Raw genomic sequence first — 26,430 nt, 5'->3', positions numbered from 1 at the left:
GCCGTGGTGTTGGTGGGGGAAGGGGGGGGGACGGAAGATGATGTGTGTCAAAGCAAGCCTTCCTTTCTTCCTCTCCAATAATGGAGTTGTCTCCTTAGCTCTAAGTTATCTAGACATATGGCTCAAAGGGGCCCACTCTGAAAGCAAGTAACAACTTTAGGGCTAATTTTTGTCTGCATAATTTCTCAAAGGAAAGCAGGAAAAGGAAATCGCGAGAAGGCATAATTAGGTAAGCCTTTTCCCCATTAGGGCGGAAAGCAACTTTCAAGCTGTTTTCCATTTTCTCAACAGTGCGCAGTTGCTGTTGCTGGATGCATGATTTACATGCGCGCACACACACACATACAGCTCACTGACAGTTCAGGTGGGTGATGTTCTGAAACAAGATCTTTCTTGGTTTGGGGAAGTTAAATAATCACAAAGGCTGCCCACCTGTGGAGGCCCTTTTATTTGGAGAGCTTTCAACTCCCTACGCATTCGCTAATAGCTTAGATGCCACGTAATTTAGGTGTTAATTGGAAGTTGGCACTCTAATCCTACCGATGGAGGGGGCTGGTCAAGTTTCTTCACTTCCCATTGTTTGTCCAGATCTTTCCAGACATTTCTGGGATTTCAAAGGTGGAAGTGATCTTTGACAAATCAACCCAAAAAAATCGCCTGTTGGGTTTGTCTAAAAAAAAGCTCAACCAGGGTGTCCTGGTTTTTACTTTTTGAAATATAACACGTTAAGGGACCCCTGACCATTAGGTCCAGTCATGTCTGACTCTGGGGTTGCAGTGCTCATCTCGCTTTATTGGCTGAGGGAGCTGGCGTACAGCTCATGTGGCCATGTGGCCAGCATGACTAAGCTGCTTCTGGTGAACCAGAGCAGCGCACGGAAACGCCGTTTACCTTCCCACCGGAGTGGTACCTATTTATCTACTTGCACTTTGACATGCTTTCGACCTGCTAGGTTGGCAGGAGCAGGGACTGAGCAACGGGAGCTCACCCTGTTGCGGGGATTCGAACCGCCGACCTTCTGATCGGCAAGCCCTAGGCTCTGTGATTTAACCCACAGCGCCACCCGCGTCCCTTTTGAAATATAGCAACCCTATTAATGGGGCATACTGGACATAGTGGAAGAGAGATAATTGCCCAGGTGTATCTAAGTTCACCATCTCTTGTGTTGCATGTTTCTTCTTTGGTCAAATGCCATGCAACAGAAATGGGACTTCTCTTCAGCCATCTGTGGTCACTCACAGATTGCTTTCCCCTCCCATTACACAGTACCGCTTTGTGTCCTGCCTAGATTATTAAGCATTTCAACACCTTTGCACTGAGCATCTTTGTTTTCATACTAAATCGGTCGTCATTACCACAAAGCCTTTGCAAGGAATATATGCTATTGCCTTAGGGTGAGATTGTTTTCCATCTAAATCTTTCTTCTGCAGCTGTTTTGAGATGAGGGTTGTTCTTATCTTGCAGGGAGGTGCTTGGTTAAAACAGCCTTCACACAGGTTTGGTCTTGAAAGGTTACCGATTCATTGCAATTCTAGCTGAAATTGCCTTTCCTTTCCTTTCCTTTTTATTGGCCATAGGTTGGCATTTCTTCCATGTTAATTTTGGCTATACATTGACAGTTCTTTGTGGAAAGAACCACCATGTTCACCTAAGCCAGCCTTTCTCAACCTGTGGGTCCCCAGATGTTGTTGAACTACAACTCCCATCACCCCTAGCTAGCAAGGCCAGAGCTCAAGGATGATGGGAGTTGTAGTCCAACAACATCTGGGGACCCACGGGTTGAGAACGGCTGACAATTGTTTCAAATGTGTCCCATCACATCCAAAGGTTACTCGGAATCTTATTAGGGGCTCCTCAGGGAGAAGATCACCAGTGGGGGAGACAAGATTCCAGATTTCTTGCTTACCACAGATCTTCGCTTGCAGTGCACAGTTTTGGCAGTGCTGGCAGGGCTTGCCCTCGTTTTGGGGTTATGGGCAAGCTTGCAGAAACTGTTGCAGGCACCACACAAACCCCACAACCAAGCACACACCTCTGCCTTTTCTACTGTCTACTATGGAATGCTTGTTTCAAGCATAATTTCCAAGAAGGAGTGAGGAGCGAGGAGGGAAGGCTCTGAGGCTACATCTGCAAACCCCTCTTGTTTGTGTTTTAGATCACACTCTCGACTGAAGGCCATAGGGAGGTCCACATCGCCCAGCCAACACAAACACTCCCCCAGAATCATCTGCCAGGTCACTCAAGTTCCTGGGCAGATGTTGCCGAGCTGAAACGAAAAGGTTCTCAGAATAGAATCTTGCAAATTACGGCTTTAGCTATTATCACATCATTCAAGTTCATGAGGTTTGCTTTGCAGTGGATTAAACAACAAAAGCCACCCTAGGTCTGGTTTGGTGTTTTCTGGAAGGACCTGCCTTATTCTAGGTAGGGGCGACATTGCCTTCTGCAGTCTTTTCCGGTAACTACTGTAAAACTGAATGTTTGCAGAATAGCTACCCAAAGAGCAAGCTAGTCATTTTCCAAAAAACACCTCACAAATATCTTTGGAGGTCTGATGGGGTGGAAACTGAATGAGTATACCCCCCTTTTTTTCTTTCTTTCGGTGTGTGTGTGTGTGTGTGTGTGTGTGTGTGTGTGTGTGTGTTTCTTAAACAAGAAGCTGGGCACAACATGCAGTTTACTAAAGTGGCAGAAACAGAGTTGGGTATCTTAGGTTTCTACACAACTAGGGAGTGAATGTCTGATAGCTCCAGCATTGCAGCTGTATAATAGGAAGCATCTTCCTCAACTGGGGTTTTATGGGGTGTTAGGGGAGCAGTAGTACCTCTTTGTCAGGGGCCGGACAGAGGAGGAGGAGTGGTGGAGACCGCCTCCCTATCCTGACCCTTCCAGGGAGGAGGAAGAGGAAGGCAGTATAGATTTACAACAGGGGTCTGCGGGAGGACACAGCTCAGAGGCAGATGAGGGGAAAAGTTCAGAAATCATGGGAGAGCCACGTTGCCATTAGAAAGCATTCCAGACCCTCCATCTCCCAGAACCCGGAGAACCTTAAAAGTAGGAGAGCAAAGAGCTCAAAGACAGAGGGTGTGTAGCAGCACAAATGAGGCAGTGGGAGAGACGGTGTGTGTGTGTGTGTGTGTGTGGGTGTGTGGGTGTGTGGGTGTGTGGGTGTGGAGATTTGCTTGGGACAACACCATTATCGAAGAGGCTGGGTTCTATAGCATCTCTCTGTAAAGTCTGAAATAAAAAAGGACTGTAAGAAACTTTCCCTTGTCTTTATACTTTCCTGGGCAACCAGCTGGGAGCCGCTGACACCATCCTGACACTCTGGTGGGGACACGTCATGCTCCTTCTGGGGTAGTTTGTCCACCTTTGGTCCCCAGCCTGCACTGAGTTCTCACCTGTGGCTCCTAGAAGTTCTCAGCAGGTGACAGCGGCCACACCCTGGGAAACGGCTTCAACTGGCCGGCTAAACCAGGAGAGGGTAACCAGTGGGTCTCAAACCCTCAAAGAGTTAGGGACTTCCCCTGCGTGTGAAGACAGGCTCTGGTAGATTGAACAGACAACACCAAGTGTGGGTCCAATGGTCAAGAAGACAGTTTCTGCGCATGCTGCAGAAGAAGCAAGGGGCAGATGGGGCTTGTTAACCTGGAAAGGTAGCCTATTTAGGAGAAGGAAAACTCTGATCCCAAACCTCTGCTGCCTTTTGGGATATCTTCAGGAGAAGAAGAGCTTCAGGAGTGAGTTCCCATGACGGTTGGATGGTACTTTGTATGCCTCCTTCCCACAACTCCTGCAGCCAAGTTGGTGCCAAACATCTTGCTCTGCTTTCCTTTGGACCCCACCAGCTACACCAAGACAGGGGTCTTGTTGTCTGGGCAGCCCAGGACCTCCAGATACATGGCCCAGGCTTGCACCCCAGGGAGGTCACGTTGGTGTTGCTGGTCATCATTAGTTCAGGCTTTACCTGCTGTCTGGGCTCTCTTACCTCCCAGTCCCAATGGGCACTATTTCCTTTGGAGGTAAAGGTAAAGGGACCCCTGACCATTAGGTCCAGTCACGACCGACTCTGGGGTTGCGGTGCTCATCTCGCTTTATTGGCCAAGGGAGCCGGCGTACAGCTTCCGGGTCATGTGGCCAGCATGACTAAGCCGCTTCTGGCGAACCAGAGAAACACACAGAAATGCCGTTTACCTTCCCACCGGTGTGGTACCTATTTATCTACTTGTACTTTGACATGCTTTCAAACTGCTAGGTTGGCAGGAGCAGGGACCGAGCAACGGGAGCTGAGCCCGTCACGGGGATTCGAACCATCGATCTTCTGATCGGCAAGTCCTAGGCTCTGTGGTTTAACCCACAGCGCCACCCGCGTCCCTCCTTTGGAGGTAGTCTGACACAAATTCATAAGAGCATCATTGGCGCTCCGCACCATGGCTCCTTCTGTTCTGTGAAGAGCTGAACTTGCACCAACGATGGTACAGACAGCAGCAGAGGTTAGGCTTTTGGCTAAAAATTACGTTCAGTGAGCCTCGCTGTCCTCTTCAGGAAGCCTTTGAGGAAATGAGCAATCGTTCTTGGAAAGGCTTTGTATCATCCCTAGTGATGAAATTAGGTTTGTCTGAACAATATTTGGTGGTGGTGGGGAATTGCTGGTGGAGCATCCTGAACAAAGAAAGGATTGCCTGCTGCATCCCTTCCGATGGATAGTGCAACTGCGTCAGTTTCTGAAGTAGCAAAACTGCATAAAATGTTCCCTTATATTCCTTTGGTAGTATTGTACCTTGTTATTTTAAGGATTTGCAGGAACAGAGAGGCAGGCAGGCTTTCACGAAAGCCAAGTTAACTCTGCTGCCTTGAACTGTTTTAGAAGAGAGGTTCAGAAATATGCCATGGCCTGAAGATTGTGCTCTTATTATTATATATTGCCCTTTATTTATAATTGTGGAGAGAGCAATACTATCTATGCCTGTGTGTGTCCTGCAGGGCTTGAGTGGAACAAAATAAAAATATCGTTGAAATTGTTATTACTCAAAGCAATACAGCATTTGCCCACATAAATAATTTGTTTAGTGGATGGACAATGCAGTAGAACCCCTGAGTCCAAAGAGGAAATTATACCATTTCCCCCTGCAAACTGTGTAGTCGGCTGGGCCAAATGTTCCTCTAGTCCACTGAGGTGCTGAATATTTCAGAATTGCTTCTTTGCAAAGAGTTTGAATCCCCAAACAGCGGGTAAACCACACCAAGTAGCATAATATGCAGCCTGGTAGACATAGCCCTGCATTTATAATGCATTTATATCAAACAAAAAAATCCCCCCACTTTTGGATTTCGTTTTCTCTTTTTTGAGGCCTGAGGGTGTGGACACAATATTTGGCCAAAAATGCCCGCTCTTGACCCTTGCTCTTCATGGCCGATATGAAGGTGCCGTGTTTGTGTGTACGCTTCAAAAGGAGAGTTTGGGGGGCATGCTGATTTAGCATACATATATACGTGAATTCAGTTTGGCTTATACGAGGCAACAAGGGCCCAGAGTTTTATTCCTCTTCCCAACAGAACAAGGTTTAACCCCCTCTTTCTAGCTCTCCATATACTATAGTGCATAGAAGCCAACTCCTAGGGGCTGAGGTCCCTTTGGCCCCCAATAAAATATTTGTGGGGGCTGTCCTCTTCCCCAAAGTTAATGGGCATTGACAAACCTAGACAGCACCTTAAAAGCAGAGACACCACCTTGCCGACAAAGGTCCGTATAGTTAAAGCTATGGTTTTCCCAGTAGTGATGTATTGAAGTGAGAGCTGGACCATAAAGAAGGCTGATCGCCGAAGAATGGATGCTTTTGAATTCTGGTGCTGGAGGAGACGCTTGAGAGTCCCATGGACTGCAAGAAGATCAAACCTCTCCATTCTGAAGGAAATCAGCCCTGAGTGCTCACTGGAAGGACAGATTGTGAAGCTGAGGCTCCAGTACTTTGGCCACCTCACGAGAAGAGAAGACTCCCTGGAAAAGACCCTGATGTTGGGAAATATTGAGGGCACAAGGAGAAGGGGACAACAGAGGATGAGATGGTTGGACAGTGTTCTTGAAGCTACCAGCATGAGTTTGACCAAACTGCGGGAGGCAATGGAAGACAGGAGTGCCTGGCGTGCTCTGGTCCATGGGGTCATGAAGAGTTGGACACGCCTAAACAACAACAACCATTAAAATGGGATGTATGTGCCACGTCTTGGGATCAATTTTATTCAAGTTGGCACCCTTGAGTGACTCCCCCTCACCACTGAGCTAAATAAACCTATTTGTGGGGTTTACATAAACAAGAGCTCTGCAGCCCTCAGTCACTTTCCCAAAATGTTCCGCCTCCCCCTTTGCTGGTGGCACAACAGCTTTAGGACTTCATGACCAAGCAGCGACTCTGCATCGCAAAGGGAGTGTGGGGCATTAAGGAGGAGAACAGCTGTGGCTGCATAAAGCATGCAGCCCAGGGCAACTCCTGCAAGGAAGCTGCTGCACCCACATGGCCACCCACATGGTCATGACTCATTGAGTAAGTCGTTCCCCAAGGGATAGAAAAGGTGTGTATGGAGTGGAGGGAGGGAGCCGTGTTTTTGCAAACTCCCTGCTGTGCTTCTCATGAATGGGGAGATGACTGGCGTTTGGAGGGGATTCCAGATTTTGGGGTTTGTAGTTAATGAAGCTGGGAGACAAAATGAGGGCAGTTAGTCTATCAGCGATTCTGGCCTTGAATCTGTTTTTACAGCCTGGAATTGCTTACCCTCCAACACCTTGAAGCCCAAATCCAGGATTCCATCTTCCTGTACACCATCTTGTCAGGCTTTGTGGAATTGGCTTCCTCCCCCGTGGCAGTAATAAGGAGATCAGATGAAAGGAAAGTCTTACCAGTTAATTTCTTTAATAAACACAGTGAGAGACAAAAGAAAGCTTCTCTTTAGAATGGCGGTGCTCCCAACTAAGGCTTACCCCCCTCCATCCCTATTAATCTACACCACTCCTATGTCTTGTAATCGGAGCTTGTATCCTCTGCGCTTTCTGTTCTAACACTCTCTGAGCTCTCCATGTCCTTGGGGATTGGGGGCGGGGGAATGCTGTCCAGAGACTCTGAATCTGTTGACTCTCTCTCCAGCATGGTGTAGTGGTTAAGAGTGGTGGACTCGTAATCTTGTGAACCAGGCTCGCTTCCCCGCTCCTCCACATGCACAGAGTGTTTGTTGTGGGGGAGGAAGGGAAAGGAGAATGTTAGCTGCTTTGAGACTCCTTAAGTCCTGAGACTCTTTAAGGAGAGTGAAAGGTGGGATATCAAGTCCAAACTCCAACTCTTCTTCCTCCTCCTCCTCCTCCTCCTCCTCCTCCTCTCTTCTTCTTCTTCTTCTTCTTCTTCTTCTTCTTCTTCTTCTTCTTCTTCTTCTTCTTCTGTGTTTCTTTTGCTAGCTGTTCCCCATCCACTATTTCCCAGCTTCTGCCTTCTAAACTATGCCCCTCTGTAAACCACTTTTCCAAATCTATACTGACCTCCTGCTCCTGGGAAGATTCAAGATCAGGGTCAGGGGGCAGTTCCCATCATTCCTCCTCAGTGCTGCCCTCTGCAGCACAACCCCTGACATATCTTTTCATTTATCAAAAGAGCACATTGCTGTGATCACATGCGATTTCGCACCACGGTTCCCCCCAAACACCTTTTTCATGTTTTGGGGTGCCATACAAGATCATGCCAACCCCAAAGGGTTTTTTTGTGGGGAAATCACGCAAAAAAACCCCACATTATTTGCTTTGAAATAACGTGAGACCACAGCAACTAAAATGGCTGCTGTTCTCTTGCGATAAAAACGCGGGATGTCCCGGGTTTTCCTGGAGACTTGCGGGATATGCAATTGTCACCTTCAGTGTGCTCAACGTGACTCCCTGAATGGAATTTTTTCAAGGCCTTATTAGACAAAAGGCCTTTAAAGTACAGGGTGCTTCAACAGCTGGACAATCTAGGGTCAGTTTCTCCTCACAAAAAGTGAAATGTTTCTTTCTGCTTATCCGACTGATGTGACTCCCTGCGTTTGTCACTTGGTTGGTGTCTGTGGCCACACGCAATGGCCTTCAGATGCAATAGCCTTACACCAATCGGACAGAAAAAAGAGGGGCGGTCTCCCACATGCTCTATAAATATGCCAGTGGATTGTGTACATAATTTGGCAGGGATTGTATAATTTAATTCCAGCAATGTAATACATATTTTATCAGAGAACATGGGTAGCAGAGATTTCCCCCAGAAGAAGGACTCGTGATCAAAACACACCCGGTTGGTTTTATCTGATTCTTTTTGGAATAAATACATTTTCTCCCCCATTGCATATTGGGACTACCTCCTCCTTTTTCCCTGCCTGAGGAAAACACAGCTCAAATAGTTGATCCTGCCAGAGATGGGCAGATAAAAATAAGTTAATGCCCCATTTGTATTCAGGGAGAGACTGGGCCTGTTGTGTGGCAGTAAGCAAGCAAAGCCACTGGTTTTTAGCCGGAGGCTCAGGTGGGCTGTTTCTCGATGCAAGGAGATGCATTGCAAACAAAAATGTTGCAAATCCCTCATCCTGAACAAAAAAATGAGGCTGGGAGAGTATGGATCGTGCCAAGTTTCGGTGGCTGATAGGATTCGTGGTTCCTGGGAATCTCAACCACATTTTCCCCTGGATTTTGGAGTTCTAAATTTTCCTGTCTTGTTTACAAAGAGGAACTGTTGCAACACAGTTGTGTTTCTATTATTATGTACAGTTTCCTATAGGTTTCAGTTCCTTCGTGCGTTCAGCCGGTGGCAGAGCTATGGCCATATCTGAACAAGTGTAGCCTAACTTCTAGGATAGAGAAGCACCATGTGTTATATATGGGGCTGCCTTTGAAGACTGTTCAGGAACTGCGACTGGTGCAGAATTTGATGGCTACATTGCCTCCAGGGCCGTCTTTACCCGGGGGTGCAAGTGGTGCGGGGCACCCGGGCGCTGAATTCTGGGGGGCGCCAGCCACCCATCGCTGAAGCTGCCTAAGCTCTTAACTATCTACCTGTTATGAAATAATAAAGAATTTTGATCAAGCTAGAAAAACAAAGTACATATATACCTAGGTATTTCTGTAAGCGGGATGCAGATTGTTGAATTTCGATTTTTTTTTATTCATGGCTGCCTTCAGGTATCGTCTAAAGGTTGTATAGTTACTTATCTCCTTTGCTTGGGGGGTCGGATAATTTCCTATGAAAATAGGGACATCCTACCATACTATTCAAGGCAGGACATTCTGGGATCAAACCAAAAACCGGAATGGCTTCTGTAAATCCAAGGCTGTCCCTAGAAAATAGGGATGCATGGAGGTACTGCCGATTGCTTCTTTGCCTACACAATGGCCTCCTCAGTGGTGGTGCCCCCTCAGTGGCCAGAGTGGGGGAACTGGCCGTGCTGCCCTAAATCTGCCTCTGTTGGCCACCACCATGACTGACCCCCTATACTGAGAGGGTGGAATGCCATATGGTGACAGGGTGCTAAATGCATTTGCACCCACAATCCTGACTGCACAGATTTCTGAATTGCACACCAAATGCACCCACCAGCTCCCTGTGACACCTCGGTGTGCAGTTATGTGATTACCATTGCCAGCTGTTCAGATGGGGGTGGGGGTGGAGTAGGCCTGGCCTACTCTTGTGCCTTTAACAACCATTTGATGGGCTATAATTAGCAGCTGAAGCATTTCCTGTTGTCACCTGTTAATTGCCGCGGATCAAATAGCTCTTTAAAGGCACAGCTAAACATTAGCAACCTTTCTCGCTGCATGACAGCCCATGGAGGCACACCAGTTTGCAAGAACAACTTACGCATACTTCCCCCCCCTTTTTCCTTTCCTTAAAGGTAAAGGGACCCCTGACCATTAGGTCCAGTCGTGACCGACTCTGGGGTTGCGGCGCTCATCTCGCTTTATTGGCCGAGGGAGCCGGTGTACAGCTTTCGGGTCATGTGGCCAGCATGACTAAACCGCTTCTGGCGAACCAGAGCAGCACACGGAAACGCCGTTTACCTTCCTGCTGGAGCCATACCTATTTATCTACTTGCACTGGCATGCTTTCGAACTGCTAGGTTGGCAGGAGCAGAGACCGAGCAATGGGAGCTCACCCCATCGCAGGGATTCGAACTGCCGACCTTCTGATCGGCAAGTCCTAGGCTCTATGGTTTAACCCACAGCGCCACCCGCGTCCCTTCCTTAGCTTTGCGCAATTCAGTTTTGGCCCTTGGCCAAGACAATGGATCTTACCATCCTTCCAGTAAAATTCTGGTTGCTTGGTGGCAACCCTACTTCCTAGTCCAACAGGTGCAGATGCAGGTCATGGTTCAACAGGTGCGGATACAGGGCATGCCTTGCATTCCCACGCTTTTTAATTGCACCTCCAAACAATAGCGCGTCTTCTGCAGCAGCGATAAATATTTGCTAATGAGGCTGAGCAATTACGTTGCTGCTGCTGCTATAGAATGAGTGTTGATGGCGCTCCAACATCTGTATGTGCAAACAAAGGGCCCCGATCCCTGGGAAGCCGCCTCCTTGTACCTTGAGGCTTCTATTGAAGCCTCAGGACTTGTGTGGGCAACAAGGGTGCTGGTGAAAGTCTAAGGGATAAAAAGAATTTTTTATCTGCAGCCTCTCCAGATTTGTTTTACTGCCCTTGCAAGCTGAAGCCATTGCAGAAGCAGCTTTTAAAGTCTCATTTAAATTTCCGCTTGTGTGCATGAATGATGGGATTGGGTTGTTTAATTTCTATACCGAAGAATGGATGCTTTTGAATTATGGTGCTGGAGGAGACTCTTGAGAGTCCCATGGACTGCAAGAAGATCAAAGCTATCCATTCTGAAGGAAATCAGCCCTGAGTGCTCACTGGAAGGACAGATCCTGAAGCTGAGGCTCCAAGACTTTGGCCACCACATGAGAAGAGAAGACTCCCTGGAAAAGACCCTGATGTTGGCAAAGATGGAGGGCACAAGGAGAAGGGGACGACAGAGGGCGAGATGGTTGGGCAGTGTTCTCGAAGCTACGAACATGAGTTTGACCAAACTGCGGGAGGCAGTGGAAGACAGGAGTGCCTGGCGTGCTCTGGTCCAGGGGGTCACGAAGAGTGGGACACAACTAAACGACTAAGCAAAAAAAATACTGCTTAATACATTAAATATAGATCTAAGCAGCATACAGAAAACTGAAGTAACAGACAAGCCACATATAAAAAATGTTACATTCATGCAAAGCTCCTCATATATCTATAAATCAATATCAATTCATTTTCCTTCTGACACACCCTCCTTCTCAGCTTCTGGGTTCTCACCAAGGGTCCATCAAACCCTCAGCTCACCCACAAAAGTCCAGTTAGAAGAGTTCCTGGAATTAGTAGATATCACCCTAGTCTCTCATTCTAGACTTGCTTTTTATGGGCAGGCCCAAGGTAGATGGCCCTTCCTTAGGCTCCCCACAGCTGTGTCCCATTCAGTTGACGCAGGTGGCGCTGTGGTCTAAACCACTGAGCCTCTTGAGCTTGCCGATTGGGAGGTTGGCGGTTCAAATCCCTGCAACGGAGTGAGCTCCTCTTGCTCTGTCCCAGCTTCTGCCAACAAAGAAGTTCGAAAGCACACCAGTGCAAGTAGATAAATAGGTACCACTGCAGTGGGAAGGTAAATGGCGTTTCCGTGCACTCTGGCTTCTGCCCCGTTGCACCAGAAGTGGTTTAGTCATGCTGACCACATGACCCGGAAAGCTGTGTGTGGACAAACACCGGCTCCCTCGGCCTGAAGCGAGACGAGCGCTGCAACCCCATAGCTGACTGGACTTAACTGTCCAGGGGTCCTTTACCTTTGACTCAATTCAGCTGCAGCCTCTCCGCACCCAGTTCCAAGAGCAGCAGGTTTGTTGAGTTTCCTGGGGGGTCCAAAGGATGGGGAAAGGGGCCCCTTCACTCACAGCTCTTTTTTCACCCTCTGTCCTCTCCTTCTCCTCCAGCTGCCTATCCACTCACTTGAACTTCTAAGAACATAGCTCCCTGGCTTTCACTGCTGTCATTTTTGTAATGAATACATCCTTTTTCCTGTGCCTGATTTTGGGCTCCTCTACTGTGCAAGGGGCAAACTCCGTCTACAGTTTACTTGCTTTGAGGGGGAGGGAGAAGATAGAAAGAAAAACATTGAAGTTGCAGCGGCAAGTGTATTCTTAAATCCAAGGCAGCATAGAATCATAGAATGGTAGTGACTGAAGGCATCATACAGCCTTTATGGCCTAGGACCCTCGTACCTATGGGACTGCCTCTCCTGGTATGTCCCACGGAGGATGTTACGGTCTTCAAATAAAAACATCTTGGAGATCCCGGGCCACAGGAAGGTTAGGCTGGCCTCAGCCAGAGCCAGGGCTTTTTCGCTCTGTCACAAGAGACCAGGGCCCTGCGGGACTTGACATCTTTCTGCAGTTCCTGCAAGACAGAGCTGTTCCACCAGGCCTTTGGCTAAGGCACAGCCTGACCCCCTCCTTCTGTAATCCTAGCCCAATGGTTGCCATTAATTTGATTCTGAATTGATTTTAGAATGTATCTCAATTAACTGACTGTGATTTTATGTAAACTGTGCTATTTCTACTGTTGTTAGCCACTCTGAGGCTGGCTTCGGCTGGGGAGGGCGGGATATAAATAAATTTATCATCATCATCATCATCATCATCATCATCATCACCACAAGGGTCATTTGTTCCAACCCCATGCAATGCAGGAATCACTTGTCCAATATGAGGCTCAAACCCACAACCCTGGGATTAAGAGGTGGAACTTCCTTGAAAGGTGCATTTTTCCTTTCATCCACATTGCCCAATATTTCAAATAAACCCCGTTTCACTTTGCCCTGGCCCCGTGCATTCATGTAATTAATTTATTTCATAAAATTTATACACTGCTTGATTGTAACACGCCCCCCTCAGATGTATTGCTTTTTTAAAAAATTAATTGTTATTGCATTTTCAATTTTATCACAATCACAGTTTCCATACATAATTCAATAAACTCAAACATTGCTCTGTCCGAGCATGGACCTCCTCCCGCCCCTCTCTCTGACTTCCGTACATATTTACTTTGTTCTTAGCATTTCCATAGCCACTTTTTAAACCTTCTCTCTTATTTGTATATTTCCCCTCATTAAATGTAAATCAGTTCCTTATATTCCCATTACAAAACATTTCAATTCCAAGCTACAAACGTTTTCAGATGTTTACAATGTTCTTTCATATATAATATAAATTTGCTCCAGTCCTTTTGAAACAGTTCGTCATGCTGATTCTGGATCTTCCCTGTCAACTTTGCTAATTCTACGTATTCCACCATCTTAGTCCACCATTCTTCCAACTTGGAAGCTCCTGAATTTTCCATTTCTGAGCCAGAAGTATCCTTGCGGCCGTTGTGGCATACATAAACAGATTCACATCTCTTTTTTTGGAATTTCACCCCTCAAATGTATTGAATAACACTGGGAATGCCAAAAACATTTTTATTTTCGAACACTGAAAGCAACAGTTAGAGGAAGATCTGTCAAAAAATAATAATGTGGTAGAATGCTTTGGAGAGTGTATTATTTCAGTTTGCAGATGAATGATTGCATTTTAAGATGCTCTCTCACATTAAAAAAAAGGAAAATCCATGCAAAGCATTACATCAAGGAGAAAGTCAAGCGAGAGCATTTCTCCATGATGTGTTAATGTTCTGCATAGCTTAAATCTGGTGCTGGAGGAAGCAATTCTGGCAAAGCAAAGTCTGTAGCTCATTGGTGGAGCAACTGCTTTGTATGCAACAGAGCCCAGGTTCAATCCGTGGGATGTTTGTCCAGGTAGAACTGCAAGCATCCCTCATCCGCGACCCTGGAGAGCTGCTTTCAGTCAGTGTAGCCAGTACTAAGCCAGTACTAAAAAGCAGAGACATCACCTTGCCAACAAAGGTCTGTATAGTTAAAGTTATGATTTTCTCCGTAGTGATGTATGGAAGTTAGAGCTGGACCATAATGAAGGCTGCTTGCCAAAGAATGGATGCTTTTGAATTCTGGTGCTGGAGGAGACTCTTGAGAGTCCCATGGACTGCAAGAATATCAAACCTCTCCATTCTGAAGGAAATCAGCCCTGAGTGCTCACTGGAAGGACAGATCCTGAAGCTGAGGCTCCAATACTTTGGCCACCTCATGAGAAGAGAAGACTCCCTGGAAAAGACCCTGATGTTGGGAAAGATGGAGGGCACAAGGAGAAGGGAACAACAGAGGACGTGATGGTTGGACAGTGTTCTTGAAGCTACCAGCATGAGTCTGACCAAACTGCGGGAGGCAGTGGAAGACAGGAGTACCTGGTGTGCTCTGGTCCATGGGGTCACAAAGGGTCGGACACGACTAAATGACAATACAACAACAAACAACAATACTCTGACTCAGTATAAAGCAGCTTCCTAAATATCCTGTGTTTTAAGAGATAGCCCTTTCATTGAAGAGGTTCTACAGATTTTGAAAAAAAAAATTCTTGCATTTCAACAGCAGAGTCAAGGAGGTTGTGAAACACAAGAGGGCTAACTTTAAAGAGCAGAGGTTTTGCCCAGTGAAGATAACAGATAACAAGCTCTAGCAGATCATTGCACAATTTACATTAGTTTACTTCGCATTACATGCCGATAATGTAATGTGAGAACGGCTTTGAAGAGCAAATTGCTCTTCAAAGACACAAGGCAGTTTTTACACTTGGACCCATCACATTGGAAGACCAGGGTGTGCTTCTGTTGACAAATGTTGGAATCTATTTGCAAACTTCCCCGTTAGCTAATTTTATTGATAAGCTGCAGGTGTGTTTGGTTCTTGCAAGGAGCTCTGCTTTGGTCACCTCAGGCCTTGCAAAGCTTATCCGATGGCACAGTTTGAAGATCCCCAGCAGAGAAAAAAGGCTTTCCTGTATGTAAAGGTCTACATGAAAACAGCTGGAGCAAAAGCAAGTTACAAGGGGCTAGGAAGGAAAAATAGCCCTTAGAGCAGAGCTTTCCAAACTTTTCATGTTTGTGACACGCTTTTTAGACATGCGCCATTTCGCGACACAGCAATTCAGTTTTACTCAGTAAACTAACCCCTTTCCAGCCCCGGGAGGAGCGCAGGGAAGGTTCGCAAGACACATCTACACCCTAATGTGTCACGACACACCGTTTGGAAAGCTCTGCCTTAGAGTGTTAGTCTATTACCCATTAGAGGAGAGACAGCAGGGGGAATTCTCATCTTGTTGCCCCTGTCCATAATCTGGGGGCTAACCACAGGTTAGGGGCATTTTATCCAAGGAGATAGGGCAGTGGGCAGCTTTCCCTGCTAATCTGCAGTGGGGAGGAAGGGAGTAGCTGAGCCCTTACTTAGCAGAACCACCCAAACAACCTTATTACAGCTATCCACAGACCACTTATAGTCAATCACCCTTGCCACAGCCCAGCCTGGAATTTTTTCACGGCGGGAGACCTCTGTCAACATAAGTGCAAAGCATTCCATTAGAGTCTGCTCACGTCATTTCTCTTTTTGACTCCTGGACCTCTGTAGAGGATAATAGCATTTTTTTTTTCATTTTCATTTTTTAAAATAAATAAATAAATCTCAGTTGGAAATCAGAAAGGAGGTTTCCAGCGGGCGAGTGGGGGGAAGGATGGAGGCACCCAAGTCCAGCCAAGTGACGACTCTGCATGTGTCGTGACCTCCTCTGGAAATGCAATGGCTGATTCCACTTTTCAATTTCCAGGCCCTTGTTGATGTGGGGAAGTCAATCCACGTTGACTTGGGGCTTCTCCGCAGTTCCTCTTCTCCTACTGCTTTCTTCTTTAGCGCTCAGTTGGAGCAAGTGGCAATTTGGGTTTGCTCCGGACTGACGTTTCCTCCAATGTGTCACTAAAAAGTGGGTTTTACCTAGGAATTGAGTGGGGCAAGGGGGAAACTGCTTGGAGCCGTGCTTTTGTAGGCACCGGTGGTGTGTTTCAAAGCCAATGTGCAGTGGCAACTCTATATTGTTTCTTTAACCTGTGTCTTAGTTTCTCACATTGCTATTCAACCTGGTGAGGGCTAGAGTTAGACTGAAAGATAGTGAGTTGCCCAGAGAAGCTTTTGCCCATTCTTGAACCTCTTCCCAGTGGATTCCATTGGGATTAACTGGGCCAATGTGTGGGAATGTTCATGGATGTAGGAGAGGATATATTGTTTGATTATATCCTTTCCAATTTGTGTTAACAAGGTATACAATTTAGCAGAGTAACATTCCCCTTTTTAAACTTGCACAGCAGATGCGTTTGCGCAGGCTCGCTAAAGCCTCTAAAATAAGTTACCTGGTAATTTCCCCTTTAAAGGTAAAGGGACCCCTGATCGCCAGGTCCAGTTGTGAACGACTCCAGGGTTGCAACACTCATCTCGCTTTATTGGCCAAGGGAGCCAGCATACAGCTTCCGGGTCATGGGGCTAGCATGAGCAAGCTGCCTCTGGCGAACCAGAGCAGCACACGGAAATGCCGTTTACCTTCCCGCCAGAGTGGTACCTATTTATCTACTTGCACGTTGATGTGCTTTTGAACTGCTAGGTTGGCAGGAGCAGGGACCGAGCAACAGGAGCTCACCCCATCATGGGGATTCGAACCGCCGACCTTCTTATTGGCAAGCCCTAGGCTCTGTGGTTTAGACCACAGTGCCACCCGCGTCCCAATTTCCCCTTTAGTCCCTCATAAAAGAAATAGACATGACACAGTCTTCTATAAAAATATAGAAAGAGTTTACTCATTCACTCATTCTGTTCACAGATGGATCCCAGAAGGCAGACTTAAGTTACAAAAGTAATATACCTGGAATCTACCCCATAAAGAGATAGTCCCTTTGTCCTCTCTTGACTGGAAGCCAAGAGAGCATCTTAGGCTAAGCAGATGTTGCTTCTTTGATGAATGTAGTCAGAGAGAGAGAGAGAGAGAGAGAGAGAGAGAGAGAGAGAGAGAGAGAGAGAGGATGGTGGCCAGTCCTATGCTTTTGTTACCTGCACAGGTGAGGCCATGCCCACCTCTGGTCACATGTAGAGGAAGTCTGTCCCAGCCTAGGAGAAAACATGAAGTTCCGACCGGCTGGTCCAGACATCCCCTTTTTATGTCCACTCTAGGGATGTTGTACTTGGCTGCTCTGTGTTTCACATCCTAAACAATGCCCACATCCTACCCTTTCTAAGAAATAGATCTGAATCAGGGTTTGGGTTTTCTGAAAATCTCAGCTTCAAAATTTATGCTTACTGTTCTTGCATATTATATGCACCACTCAGTGGTTTATCATTATTTTAGGGTTCAAATCCCTGCTTAGCCATGAAGCTTGAGAGAGCCAGTGTGGTGTAGTGGTTAAGAGCGGTAGACTCGTAATCTGGTGAACCGGGTTCGCTTCCCCACTCCTCCACATGCAGCTGCTGGGTGACCTTGGGCCAGTCACACTTCTCTGAAGTCTCTCAGCCCCACTCACCTCACAGAGTGTTTGTTGTGGGGGAGGAAGGGAAAGGAGATTGTTAGCCGCTTTGAGACTCCTTCAGGTAGTGATAAAGTGGGATATCAAATCCAAACTCTTCTTCTTCTTCTTCTTCCAGTCACAGTTTCTCAGCCGAACCTACCTCACAGGGATGTTGTGGGGATAAAATGGGGAGGAGGGTGAGATCCGTATGTGCCACCTTGTGCTGCTCCTTGGAGGACAGGTGGGATGCAAATGTGACAATATGCTTCCCAACCTTGCAGCAAACTGCAGCCTAGCGCCATGGCAAATGGGAAAACTGTTCTTACGCTTTGTGCTTTAAGAGAGCTGTTCCCGATTTCCAATGGGCATATCCTTCCTGACAGGCACCCACAGTGGGAACACACACAGAGAGAGACAATTGTCCCATGTTGTTCATGTTCTGTGTGTGCCGTGTCTGATCCACACGGCATGGCCCAGCGCAGAAGATTATCTCCTGGACAGGATATGCCAGTTGCCGGAATTGGTCAGGTGTCTGGAGTTAAACAGCCCCTGGAGATTTCCCGCGGAGGTGTAGAAATTTAATCTCTCTGTTTGGACATGCTGCAGCTTGCTTTTTATTATTATTATTCCGGCGTGTGTTTGTGCGGCTGAGATCTGTTTATTACTCTAAGCTCGGTAGAAAAGACTCTCTCCGGGCAGGATCCTCGCGGAGGGAGGGCCTGCCTTCAATTTCCACCTGGCTGTGACTTAAAGGGAGGGAGAAGGGACTTATAGTTGCAGTTGGAAGGTGCGCTTTGCTGAGGTGGGGGAGCTGTTGACAACGTCCCTTGTCTGAATTTTCGCTCTCTCCGTGCAGGTTCCCAAAGAAAAAGCTCTGCCCATGGTAATCAGGGTTTATTAAAAGAAGCCGGAGGGGGAAAAGGAAATGTTCAGCTGAGATTAAGGAGGATTGTGTAGTTGAGCTTGGTGCTGAATTGCTGCACAGCGAATCTGTTGCCGCAAGCTTGCCTTAGTCAGCATCCCACGCAGGGCCCCCTCTCGCTCCGGCATCCCTGGAGCAGAGCAAAGGTAAGCGGAGGGAGGCAGTGCCGGATTAGCGCTGGCAGCGGTTCATTAACTGCAAGGTCCATCCTGCCAGCTGTCCCCTCGCAGAGCTCGGGAAAGCGGAGACGTGAGAAAAGCTGAAGGCCACAGCTTGTTAATAGGACATGTGGGTGGCGCAACTTGGTTCTCCCGTTAACTCCCGTTTTTGCGGTTTTCCACACAAAAAAAGAGGAGAGCTGTGAAACTGGATTGTAGCATTGCAGAACTGTAGAGTTGGGAGGCACACCAAAGGTCATCTAGTCCAACCCCTTGCAGGAATCATGACAGAAAAAACACCCGCCAATATCGGTCTAAAAACCTCAAACGAAGGAGAATCCACTGCCTTCTGAGGTGATCTTTGTGAGACTTCCGTGCCAAGTGAAACCCGATTTGCTCTGATTGTGTCCCCCATCTTCTTGGGCCATGTTTTAAAGCCCTAATCGACTCAGTCCCAAATATCTGAAAGACTGCCTCCTTCCCTACAGACCTTTTTGGGTGCTGAGATAGGCAGAAGAAGCCCTCTTGGCAGTTCCTGCACCCTCAGAGGCTCGGGGGGTGAGAGCCTGGGAATAGGGCCTCCTCTGTGGTGGCCCCAAGTGTGGAACAGCCTCCCCACAGAGGCATCTTCATTATACAGCACTATAATTTATATTATAGATTCTGAGCAGGAAGAGCTAGGAGGTGAAGATAGCCCCTGCCTATTTTGGGCTGTGTACCTGTGCGCCTGCATTTTCATGTTTTACCCAGCAACACTATAATACATGACAGTGGCCAGAGTGAGGCCTACTCTAGAGTGAGGCCTACTTCTTTCTCAGATAGCAAACCCGTGTTTGGTCTCAGTTTTGGCCCTTGTGAGGTAAAAAAAAATTAAAAATCATGCACAGAGTGGTCCCTTCGCGACTCAGCAACTGCCACACATCTGAGAGGCTTGGTTAACAACCTGAGAACAATATAAATATTCAGAAGACTAGCTGCTTCTCCCTGTAGAGGCACAGCATAGCCATTCTGGCTAGTAGCCATTGATGGCCCTCTCCTTCAGGAATCTGCCTAATCCTCTTTTAAAGCCATCTAGCGTGAAGAAGTGGTTTATTTTTGAAATTTGTCCTGAAACCCCAACAATTCTTGCTAAGGTGGCAAACGTGTCATTTGGGCCACACCACCTAAGGCCAAAAGATGTTTTGACTGAAATATTCCTCCGTACAAACGAATTCCCTCCACACAGGGCTTTTTTTCATCCGGAACTTGCCGGAACTTATTATTATTATTTCAATGCGGAAGTCATTCTGCTTATGGGGATTTCCCTCAATCTTGTGAGGCTTCAACTGCAGCCTCAAATGGGACAGCCTAGGCGCAGATTTACCACAGCAAGAGCTAAGGCCCTGAGAATTATTCCTGAGAGGGTGAAAAAAAACAACAGCCACCAAGGGAGCATGGGAAGAGTGCCAGGCTAGATTTCTTGCTGTGTCTGCTACAGTGCGGCGCATGACTTCGGGGTATTTAATCAGCGCTGTGCGGTTACCCAGCCAGTTCAAACGTGACCAATAAAAAGCTCACAGCTGGCTGCTTCCTCCGAGCGCCTCAGCCCTTTGCTTTAAAGAGCTCCAAGCGGCTTGGAAGACGGGATGTGCTTTGCAGCACGAGAATTCAGCAAAGCACGCGTCCGGGGTGCCGTGGCCTCGCTTGCAATGTTTGCTCAAGGGCACCCTGAGACAGTTCGCTCCCCGGCGTTTTGAGAAGCGCGCCACACACGTCTTTGCAACCTCGCAGCAGATCCATCCCAGTGGCCTCTGCCTGTGTTTTTGCAGCTAAAAGGTAAAGAGACCCCTGACCATTAGGTCCAGTCATGGCCGACTCTGGGGTTGTGGCATTCATCTTGCTTTATTGGCCGAGGGAGCTGGCATTCAGCTTCCGGGTCATGTGGCCAGCATGACTAAGCCGCTTCTGGCGAACCAGAGCAGCACACGGAAACGGCGTTTACCTTCCTGCCGGAGCGGTACCTATTTATCTACTTGCACTGGTGTGCTTTCGAACTGCTAGGTGGGCAGGAGCAGGGACCAAGCAACGGGAGCTCACCTCGTTGCGGGGACTCGAACCGCCAACCTTCTGATCGGCAAGTCCTAGGCTCTCTGGTTTAACCCACAACGCCACCCGCGTCCCTGTTTTTGCAGATAGGGATGTGCAAAACCATACCAGGTGTTAGCAGTTTTGCCTGGGGACTCACCTTTCAAAAACCACAACAGATTTTGCTTTAGGTGGCAACTGGCGATAACCTTAGTGGTCGGCAGAACACCGCTGGAAAGTTTTCGTTCCGAAACTCTCTTTGGCCTCACTCATATGAACACAGGGTGCTGCCTGTCAGACTTTGCATCCATCTAGTTTCATATTGTCTACACTGGCTGGCAGCATCTCTCCAAGGTTTCAGGCAGGGTTCTCTCCCAGCCTGCCATGAAGGTTTATTTATTTCATTCATTCATTTATTAAATATATATACCGCCCTTCATCCGAGGATCAGAATAAGTATAAGATTCAGGGGATTTTTGTTTATTTATTTATGTTGTTTATTAAATTTGTATACTGCCCTCAGGGTGGCTCACAACATAAAATTATTTATTTTATTGGATCTTCTGTCCAAGAAGAGACACCCAGATTCACTTCCAACATCTGTTTAGGTAAAATTTTGATGGCTGCTGTAATCGCAAAGGATTATGGAGCAGAGTGTAGTTTTATGATAGACACAACCTGAGGCGACTGGAGGCAGTCTGAGAAGCTGGCAGGCCCTGAACCCTGCCCAGGCTGGTGGCGGTGACACCTTTTCGGTGTGGCATTTGCAGCAGAAGGAAAGGCAAAAGCACATGAGAACGCCCTTCTCTTTCCTTTCCAGCTCTCCCCAACTTGCCGCCTGAGGCGGCTGCCTCAGCAAGGCTAATGGTCTGGCCGGCCCTCGATCCCAAAGGTGACATTTCTCTTTGTGGTTCCACACACACCTAATGCCACCTCTGTTTTCCTGTCTTCCTGCAAGCATCCTCTTTGCTGTCGTTTCAAAGCTGCTGTAGAAGGCTGGCTTGAGTTTTGTCTGGAAATAAACAAAGCGGCAGAATCCGGAAGCCTCCGGCCTCATTCTGCCTCGCTCTTTATCTTTTGTTTCCTTGGTGTTTGTTTTTAATCAGTCTCTCCGGAGCGCCGTGCGATGATAGGCTGGGTATTGCTATCACATTAGCTGTTTTGTTTTGGTTTTTTGACGGAGGCGCTGTAATTTCCCTGTACTCGGATATGAGCCACGAGCGTTTTGGAGGCGCTACAATTCTTTGTCTCTGCATTTGGGGAGATGCTGTGCTGGAGACTCAGCAAGAGAGCTTGGCAGGTTCTCCTCGTTCAGCAAATACCTGACGACTTGCTTTGGGGAGCTGGATCCTGAGCCACCTGTTGCTCCGTGGATGGCGCGGGGCATATGGTGAATGTGATCCAATTGCTCTGAAGGCGCGCTATATCTCTGGTACCCCGTGGTGCCTTTGCGCCGCTTCTCCCTGCCTGTGCAAAGCCCTGTCACTCACTTCTCCACATTCACTTGAATGGGGATCTTTACTATTATTAGAATTGTGTGGGTGCAGCGATGAGTAAGAAGGAAGGAAAGGAATATTTCCAAGTTGTGTTTGTGAAGGCATGGCTGCTTCCTGACAGCTGATCACACATTTGCATTGGAAGGCTTGAGAAAGTATGGATGCCACAAGTGTTTGTATAATACGTTGCAATAAATAGGGAAGCATGATTCTTCACACTTTTTTTGGGGGGTGCACTCTCAAGTGACGTACACACTCATCCCACATTCATAACAAATCAATCTTTCTGTGTGGCAGCACCCAAACTTTAGAACTCTCTGCCTGTTGACATCAGGCCTGTTGACGCCCCTTTGCTGTACAGTGGTACCTCGGGTTAAGTACTTAATTCGTTCTGGAGGTCCATTCTTAACCTGAAACTGTTCTTAACCTGAAGCACCACTTTAGCTAATGGGGCCTCCAGCTGCTGCCGCGCTGCCGGAGCATGATTTCTGTTCTCATCCTGAAGCAAAGTCCTTAACCCGAGGTACTATTTCTGGGTTAGTGGAGTCTGTAACCTGAGGCGTCTGTAACCCGAGGTACCACTGTACTCTTTTTTGCTTTGACACGCCTAGACAAATATGAAGCATCTTTCAACCCATGTTTAGCTTATTGCTGATTTTAATTGATGTTCAAACACTTTAACCAGCTATTTAACCACTTTTTATTATTATTTTGTTTTACCCTTTTTGCAAACAGCTTTGTGGGTTGTTGTTGTTTTATTACCAAATGAAATGAAAATTAATCAAATAAATAAATACAGGTGTGCAGGACACAGCCAGTGGTTAGCTCTGGCAGGCTTTTCTGCACATGTATGAGTGCGATTTGATATGGTGACCCTCTTCCCAGATTTACCCAAGTATAACTGGGTCATCTTTCTTACTTACGCTTTTAGAGTCATTCTGCGCACTTCCATGTAAAAGTGCAGCTAGAGAAGCATGGCTCAAGACAGGTGTAGATCAGGTGGGAGGAGTTTGGGTTTCTGGAGCTGATTGGCACAGGTGATGGTGGTGGCGGAGCTCTGAGGACCACATCTAGGTGGGGTGGCACCAGGAGATGAGACAGCTATGGCTTATGGCTGGAGGATTTGCACCTGCTTAACGCTGTGGGTTAAATCACTGTGCCACGATGGGGTGAGCTCCCTTTGTTCGGTCCCAGCTCCTGCCAACCTAGCAATTCAAAAGCACTCAGTGCAAGTAGATAAATAGGTACCACTCTGGCGGGAAGATAAACAGTGTTTCCGTGCGCTGCTCTGACTTCAGCAGTAGCGGCTTAGTCATGCTGGCCACATGACCCAGAAATACTGTCTGTGAAAGCAGACGGGCACCGGCTCCCTTGGCCTGTAAAGCGAGATGAGCGCCGCAACCCTAGAGTCGTTTGCGACTGGACTAATTGTCAGGGGTACCTTTACCTTTAACACCTAAATAGTACCATGAGTACTCTTCATGGTACTAGGCTGCTGCCCTGAAAGGCGCTTTGTTTAATCTGAACCTCCGCCTGCTTCTCTCGCCCTCCTAGTATATTCTCTGCTGTTTTGACAACGAGCCTGGCTGCTTGCTTATTCTGCCTTGGCATCTCATCGTTTGAGGGGACTCCCTTTGTGCCAGCCTTGCTGCAGAGATGAAAAGGCGAGGATTAGCAATTAAAGACGCTTTCTTTGATGATGGCATGGTTTTTGAAGTAGGGAGGTTGGGGACATGCTTCTCAATAATGTTTCTTTCTCCCCCCCCTCTCTCCCCCACCCCTTTTCCCCTTAGGATAATCTCCACCGGAGGGTCGGCACTTTGACAACGCTCACACCTCTAACGTCACTTCCTGCCGCTCTAGGAATACAAAACTCTCTTTTTTTGTAACCATGTCGGGAGACACATGGAGGTGGACTTGCCTCGTCTTGCACCTCCTTCCCTGTGCCGTGATGCTGCCTTCCACCACGAGGCAGCAGCCTTCCAACCCAAAGAGACCTTTCCTCACCTTCACTGTGGAAACGGCGGACGTGCTTTTCAACCACTTGGTGGTGGACGAGAGGAGAGGCAACATCTACCTGGGGGCCGTCAATTGGATCTACAAACTCTCCAGCGATCTGGAGATGCTGACGTTTCACCAGACGGGCCCGGATAGCGACAACCCAAAGTGCTACCCTCCCAAACTGGTCCAGCCTTGCAACGAACCCTTGAAGTCCACAAACAACATCAATAAGATGCTCCTCATAGACTACAAGGAGAACAGACTGATTGCTTGCGGCAGCCTGTACCAGGGCATCTGCAAGCTCTTGAGGTTGGACGACCTGTTTAAGCTTGGAGAGCCCTTTCACAACAAGGAACACTACCTCTCTGGGGTGAACGAGAGCGGCTCGGTTTTTGGGGTGATAGTCTCTTACAACAACATGGATGACAAGCTCTTCATTGCTACCGCAGTGGATGGCAAGCCAGAGTACTTCCCCACAATTTCTAGCAGAAAGCTCCCCAAGAACTCTGAGGCAGAAGGGATGTTTGCTTACGTTTTCCACGATGAGTTTGTGGCCTCCATGATCAAGATCCCGTCGGATACGTTCACCATCATCCCTGACTTCGACATATACTACATCTATGGCTTCAGCAGTGGTAATTTTGTCTACTTTCTCACCCTCCAGCCTGAGATGATTTCTCCTCCGGGCTCCACCACTAAGGAGCAAGTCTACACCTCCAAGCTGGTCCGCCTGTGCAAAGAGGACACGGCCTTCAACTCGTACGTCGAAGTGCCCATTGGCTGTGAGAAGAATGGGGTGGAATACCGATTGCTGCAGGCGGCCTACCTGTCCAAGGCGGGAGCCATCTTGGCCAGGTCACTGGGCATCAGGCCGGAGGACGACGTCCTCTTCACCGTCTTCTCCAAGGGGCAGAAGAGGAAGATGAAGTCCTTGGACGAGTCGGCCCTGTGCATCTTTGCTCTGAAAAGAATCAATGACCGCATTAAGGACAGGCTGCAGTCCTGCTATAGGGGCGAAGGCACTTTGGATTTGGCCTGGCTTAAAGTGAAGGATATCCGCTGCAGCAGTGCAGTAAGTCAGGATGCTAACTAGAAACCCTCGGTTGTCCTTTGAGACAGGAATGGTGGTGATGGAAGTGAGGGGGGACACATAATGCAAGTCTGTGGGTGCAGTTTGGGAGGGGAATTCTTTTGATCTGTGTCAAACCAGCACCTTCTTACATTCGGCAGCCCCATTTTCAAAAATAAAGGGAATTGGGGCAGTATTTTTTGCTCTATAAGACGCACCCGACCATAAGACGCACCTAGTTTTTAGGGGAGGAAAACAAGAAATAAGAAGCCTCCTGAGCGAAGAGGGGGCGCTCCTCCCTCTTTGCTCAGGAGGCTTTGCGGGGCTATCCCTGAAGCCAGGAGAGCAAGCGGGATCGGTGCACACCAATCCTGCTTGCTCTATGGGATTCAGCGAAAGCAAGCCACCTGGCTTTCCCTCCACCTCCCACAAGAGCCGCACGCTCTTTAAAGGGAGCACGGCTCTTGGGGGCTTTTCTGGGAGGTGGGGGAAGGGACAGAGCCACGCGCTCTGTCCCTTACCCCACCTCCCGCAAAAGCCAGGGATAGCTGCGCGAAGCCTCTGCAGGGGAGCAGGATGAAGGCTCCCCGCTGCCCTGCAGAGGCTTCGCGCTGCTAAGGCAGAAGCTAGAACAGCTAGAGGGAGCACTGCACAGCGCTCCTTCTCACTGTTCTGGCTTCTGGGATAGCCCGCGAAGCCTGCATTCACTCCATAAGATGCACACACATTTCCCCTTACTTTTTAGGAGGGGAGAAAATGCATCTTATAGAGCGGTAAGTACGGTACCACCCATTTTTTCTTTTTCCCCAGAATGCCCCATTCTGAAGGCCATTTTTTCCCTTTGTGGTAGTGGAGATGGGAATGGCAGTTCAGGGATGCCATTCTCTACCCCCACCCCACCCCTATGCCCTTCCAAGCAGGGCATTCTGGGATATCTTAATGATGGTTGCTAGCTTTATTTTATTTTATTTATTCATTTCATTTATATGCCCCCTATTTCTCCAAGGAGCTCCAGGTGGCATACATAGATCTCTGTCCACCATTTAAATCCTTGCAATAACCCTGTGAGGCAGGTTAGGCTGTGAGTGAGTGACGGGCCCAGTGTAACCCAGTGAGCTTCATGGCTGAACAGGGATTTGAAACTTGGTTTCCTAGGTCCTAGTCCAGCACTCTAAGCACTAGATCAGCCTTTCTCAACCTGTGGGTC

The 26,430-nt window shown here is 47.9% G+C and overlaps 1 protein-coding gene across 1 annotated transcript in view; it reads left to right on the top strand.

Moving 5' to 3' along the window:
* The window catches only part of PLXNA4 (plexin A4), a 598,107-nt gene that overhangs the window by 25,484 nt on the left and 546,193 nt on the right, over window positions 1-26,430 (top strand). Inside the window, exon 2 of the mRNA XM_077935356.1 lies at window positions 23,947-25,226. Within this exon, the coding sequence (XP_077791482.1) occupies window positions 24,045-25,226 (1,182 nt within the window). The 5' untranslated portion in view covers window positions 23,947-24,044. The remainder of the gene's footprint in view (window positions 1-23,946; window positions 25,227-26,430) is intronic.

Source organism: Podarcis muralis, chromosome 10, assembly GCF_964188315.1.
Source record: "Podarcis muralis chromosome 10, rPodMur119.hap1.1, whole genome shotgun sequence".
Taxonomy (NCBI): Eukaryota; Metazoa; Chordata; class Lepidosauria; order Squamata; family Lacertidae; genus Podarcis; species Podarcis muralis.
Note: the sequence above shows the minus strand (reverse complement) of the source record. Positions and strands in the feature narration are given on the sequence as shown.